At 34.9% G+C, this 5,961-nt stretch overlaps 1 protein-coding gene across 1 annotated transcript; it reads left to right on the forward strand.

Annotated features, from left to right (window-relative positions):
- Positions 1-239: 239 nt before the first annotated feature.
- LOC113358586 (AAA-ATPase At3g50940-like) lies at positions 240-2,336 on the forward strand. The gene has a single exon (XM_026602185.1). The coding sequence runs from the start codon at positions 412-414 to the stop codon at positions 2,050-2,052; it is 1,641 nt and encodes a 546-aa protein (XP_026457970.1). The 5' UTR covers positions 240-411; the 3' UTR covers positions 2,053-2,336.
- The last annotated feature ends 3,625 nt before the right edge of the window (positions 2,337-5,961 follow it).

Genomic DNA, 5,961 nt, shown 5'->3' on the forward strand with positions numbered 1-5,961 from the left:
CATGTTTTGAAGTGTGAGCTGCTTCACAGGTCGCGTGCATCAGTCCAAATGTTTCCTTAAAAGAGCCGGCCTTCTTTATGTCTCACTTTATATCCTTACCCTCTCTGGAGAAATGAAAACTATATGCCAACCTTACACGAAAATGCTTCTTGTCCCCCACTTACACGTCACAACATGACAACGATACTGACAATACCATTTCTTCATCAGTAGTACTATACGGACGATACCATTACTATCTTGTTTCAATGCGTCTAACCACTTATCAGAAGCCTACTTCGATTAGCTGATCTGTAGTGATAAACATGAGTATGTACTCAACCATAATTTAAATACTCAAGTTATCAACTCATAGCTTCACACCATCACAAGCCAGAGATAGATTGAGAGAGAGAGAGAGCGCGAGAGACAATGGAAGATATCATGAATGGGAAATGGAAAGATGCTCTCACAGATTGGAAATCTATGGCTTCTATGTACGCAGCACTGACATTACTGAGAGGTGCTGTTAGAGATTTAGTACCTCCTGAAGTATATCAAGCTGCAAAAAGTTCATACTCTTACTTCTTTTCTAAAGTTCAACCCAAGTTTCTTACAATACATATTCAACAATATGAAAACGATTATGATGATAACTCAATTTTCAAAGCAGCTGAATGTTATCTTAGTACCAAGTGTTATACATCTTCTTCTGAATTGCTAAGGCTTTCGAAGATCAAAAACGCAAAGAATCACACTTACGCTATGGTTCCGAAGCAAGTAATCAAAGATTTCTTCAATGGAGTCCAATTCAGGTGGACTTTGTTGGAGAATGATGAGACAAAACGATACAAAAGTGCTAGAGGATTCTATTTGGAAGTTTCTTTTGAAAGTAAATATAAGGAGATAGTGGATTCAACTTATCTTCCTCATATAACCAAAGAAGCCGAAGTTTTCCAATTCCGCAATAGAGAGAAGACACTTTATACCAATCGATATGGAGATGGCTGGTCACAGGTTTGTCTTTTCAGTCATCCTTCTACATTCGATACAATTGCGATTGATCCTTCTCTTAAAAAGGAGATTCAAGATGATTTAAACAAGTTTGTTAGCAGAAGTGAGTTTTATACTAGAGTTGGAAAAGCATGGAAAAGAGGTTACCTTCTCTATGGTCCTCCTGGAACAGGAAAAACAAGTTTGATTGCTGCAATTGCTAATCACTTGGAATTTGATGTATATGACATGGAATTAACTTCTGTTAGCAGGAACGAAGATTTAAGAGAGCTGTTAATAAATACTTCAAGCAAATCAATTATTGTGGTCGAAGATATTGATTGTTCGATACATATTGACAATCGAAAAAAGAAAAACAAGCGCAGAAGGAACAATGACTCTAATTCTGTGAGCTTGTCTGGTGTCTTGAACTTTGTTGATGGGCTTTGGTCACCTTGTGCAGGGGAAAGGTTGATTATATTTACTACAAATCATAAAGAGAAACTCGATCCAGCTTTACTGAGGTCAGGTCGAATGGACAAACATATTTTGCTTTCTTATTGCAACATGGAATCATTTAAGGTTTTAGCCAAGAATTACTTGAAACTCGAAGAACATGAGTTGATGAAAGAAATTGAAGAACTGTTGGGCTTAGTTGAGATTACACCAGCTGATGTTGCCGAGTGTTTAATGAGTTATGATGAAGATCCAGACATGGGTATGAGAAATGTGGTTGGACAGCTGAAGAAGAGATTGCATACGAAGAACAACAAAAACAAAGAGAAAGATACCAAGAAGAAATTAGGGTCTGATATTAAAGAAAAACAGAAGGCCAAGAAGAAAAAAGGAAGGAAGAACAAAAGACAGGAGTTAGATGACTCGGATGAGTCTGATAAATCAGAGAGCTCAGATGAGTCTGATCAGTCAAATAGCTCAGATGACGCGAATAACTCTGACGAGTCAACTGGCTCAGATGATTCAGATAGTTATGAAACAGCTGAATCAGATGATGGATCAAATGAATTACTACATTTTACCGATGAAACGATGATGGCCATAATAAATATGATGATGATATGATGTTGAAGCTGAACCATCAGACGACTAAACAGAGTATAGTCCGAGTCTTGTGCATGTTGAAAGTGCTAGTAGTTTTTCTTATTCAAACTAGCATATAGTATATGAATGATATTACTGTATCAAGTCCTTTTTATCAACAAATTAGCAAAAACTACTTAAGACAGCCATTAAATTCAGTGAACCAATTCTTCCTATTTTACTTGTTTTTCATATACTAGTCATTGTAAACTTAAAGAACACAACAATCTTGAGAATACTAATAGCCAGATATCAATTTTACTGTTTCTCCCGATTTCATATTCTTGACTGTAAAAATTTATTGAAGAGAAGTGGTACGTGAAAGGTTCAAATCTAGGAATTGTTGAAGTGGCAAATATTCAAATATTAGTTGAAGCTTCAAACCTTGGCTGATGTTAATCCCCTATACATTCATCACCATAGCTGCTAATGACTTCATTAATCGTGGATGAAGCTGATCCTTTATCCAATCATCGTGTATTGGTGTCCTGGAAGGTAGGCTTTCGATTGTGTGTCTACAGTGAAACTTGCAATGATAACAAAGAAGGGATAAAGATATGGAAGAAAAGAATCTTATAGATTTGGTCATTCCATGAAATCTAGGGCATTTAAATTCTAAAACAATGAAGGAACGTTCATGACAAGTAGAATAATACCATTTCAAATCATTCAAAGAGTGACTTGGAATGCTCATGTCGTGATCGTCAAACTTGCACTTAATACGCAAATTGAACGTAATTATGTGAAAGAGTACACAGTGCAGGAATTCATAGGGGTCCTAAATTAGCTAAACATCAAGAAGTAGGCACAAGTCGTCAAATCCTCTGAAATAATTAATCATCGTTGAGTCTGAAATGCATACAAGATATTTTTTATCACAATACTAGCACAGAGTTGTTCAGATACGTGTTTGACCCCCTCTCTTCCACTAACTACTACAACGGAGATACTAACATGGGTTGTTTGTTTGTTTCCATGAACAACTGAAGGACACTGCGGCTTCATACAAAGACATTTTACCTTCTTGTCGCATCTTAAGACCTGTTTAGGAAAAATGTAAATGCATATTGAAAGTTGCGGGAGCTTTTAGCAGAAGATATAACTTTGTAAAAGCAAGTGGTTCATAGCTGACGCAACACTCTTTGCAAGGCACGCATAGAAGATAACCTTCATAAGAAAATGATCCGTCCTTGTTTGAGATCAGTGCCTTAGTAGCCTGAAAAGAGAAAAAAAATTTTGGCATTAGTCTTCAACAAGATATATTTCCATAAGCAGAGTAAAGATAACAGGAACCCTCTATGAAAGTGCATCCGCAATTCTACTTTTAGTGTACTATCTGCAACAATCCTTCCATGGTAGAGTAACATTTTGAGAACATATTGCTGCTTTCACCAAGAATCAAGATCAGTTAAAAGCAGTTTACACGTTGAATAAAGGTTTCGTCAAATTTTGCAGTCTCCTGGTCCTCTCATCCTCCCGTTTCCTAAAACTTATAAATCTTAGAATCAAAATCATATCCAAAAAACTATTTATAATGCACCGTACAATCTTTCCTCAGCTAAGTCTCCAATTCTTTACGTCCTCTCTGCATCGAATCAAATTCCATAGTGATATCTTGCACAATGCTTCAGAAATGTAACTAATATCAGAGGAAAGCTAATTTGACATAACTTGACTTAATCTCAAAAAGAGGAATCCTACTCCATAATTCAATTACTAACTCAACAATATTTTAAAAGAAATTCAGAACAAAAAACATCATGCAAAACCGAAGGGGGCTGGTGCTTACGCTGGGATTTGTTGGTGCATGTAGACAACGAAACCGATAATCTCTAACAGAGAACTCAATGAGGAAACTCGGTAATGATGAAACATAACTACTACTCGGACGTCGTCCTCCTCCTAGGTTTTCTCCATTTTAGCGGAAAAAGTGAAACGGACTTGAAACTGGAATGATTAAAAAAAATAAAAGATAAGGGGAGTTGGATCCTGGTGACCCAGAAGGCAGAAACAATCCTGTAATGGGGACCAGACTTTTTTTTTTTTTTTGGGACCATTGTTTTATTTTGGTAAGACATTTTCTAAATCGCCCATTTTCTGAATATTTATTTTAATATAAAAATTATCCTCCTGATTATTTTTATATAATGATTAGTTATTGTGATTAATGATTGATTAAGGTTAAATTAATAGATTTTTTCTTTTTTAAAGAAGTAGAATTATTGCGTGACTAAAGTGATAGAAGAAGAAGAAGAAGATGGAGAAAAAAATTATTTTGAGATGGGTGAATATGGAGAAAAAACATCCTCTGGATACCTAAGTATGCTTGTAACTTAGTGAATGTTGTTGTAAATGGCCTAAAATATCTTCAAAATCAAAATTGTAACAAAAAATTTTCAACCAGGTCAACAAAGTTCGGTTATATTATATGAAGAACATGTAACCGAACTTTCTGCAAATGCAGTTCGGTTAATAAATCCAAAATCACAGGCAACCGAGCCAGAGCTTTAAAATGGAGTTTTTGTTTGTTCGGCTAGCTGATGAAAAATCAAACGTAACCGAACTACTATGCTTGAGTTTACAGAGTTCGTAAGTTCGCAAAAAAAAAATTGCGATTAAACCGAACTCAACATTTGGCTATATAGAGAAGAGTTCGGTTTAGAAATTATTTATGCGAGTTAACCGAACTCATTATATAGGTTTTCAGAGTAAAGTTCGGTTAGGATTTTTTTTTTTTTTTGCGATTAAACCGAACTCAACATTTGGCTATATAGAGAAGAGTTCGGTTTTGAAATTATTTTTGCGACTCAGCCGAACTCAGGTGTTCGGTTAGGCAAAAAAAAAATCTTAGCCTAAGTGTTCTTCGTGTTCTTCATTTTTAAAAGTTCAGTTATAAAACTATGGTTTTTTTCAAAATTTTCCTAACCGAACTTACTACTGTAACTTCCAAATTCAACATCTTTTGATGACTACGGCTCAAATTTCAATCAAAAACAAATTAGAAGTAATGGGTTTGTCGGAAAATACTTATGGATAGGTTTGTTTATAAAAGATTGATTAATCGACGATGAATATTTGATGATTTTGATTAGATTTGTATATGATCAGGTTTAGATGATCATAAATCGATGAATAAGAGAAGAAGAAAAATTGTAGAATAGAGGAAGAACAAGTTGTAGATTAGTTATAATTTTAATTAGGTAAAAGGGTAAACTAGTCATCTCCATCTTTTAGGACACCCCTTATAATTATAGGGAAGGTGGCCTAATCAAATCATGGTCCCCTCAAAAAACTCATGGTCCCCAAAAAATGGTTTCAAATAATCATTTAGTCTCATTTTCCTGACCTTCCTCCCCTCCCAAGCCCGGTACACGTTATCCAAATATCCTCCGTGTGTAGACCTGGTCCAAAATTTGGACGAGTTAGTCCAAACTCATGCCGATTTAAAAATTCTCGTGTTTTTCGAGTACTAAAATTACCATTGCAGAGTTACCATATATATGCGATTGTTTTGAAATGGACCTAAATTTAGACGTGAGATCTCAAATCAGCAGAGATTGAGAGAGAGAGAGAGAAAAAGAAAGAGATTTGGGGGGATTAATACGTTTCTTCATCAATATTTGATCTCAGGTTAGTTTTCAATCTTTAACCTTTTGTTCGAGTTTGTTTATTTTTTCGATTTTGTGTTTTTTTGAAATGCGTGATATGAAATTGGTTTAATCTTTCACGTTTTCTTAGATCTGTTTTTTATTCTTGTTATGTTTAGGTTTTGATTTTATGCAAATATATGATTTTGTTTCTTCACCATATATTTCTTGCTATGTGTTAGTTGATTCAATTTTGATACCTTTATATGTGATTCAGATGTTTTTGATTTCTTCATTTGTGTGT

Source organism: Papaver somniferum, chromosome 3 (genome assembly GCF_003573695.1).
Source record: "Papaver somniferum cultivar HN1 chromosome 3, ASM357369v1, whole genome shotgun sequence".
NCBI lineage: Eukaryota > Viridiplantae > Streptophyta > Magnoliopsida > Ranunculales > Papaveraceae > Papaver > Papaver somniferum.

Coding starts and splice junctions, on each gene's coding strand:
- LOC113358586 (XM_026602185.1), top strand. CDS start 412: ATGGAAGATATCATGAATGGGAAATGGAAAGATGCTCTCACAGATTGG.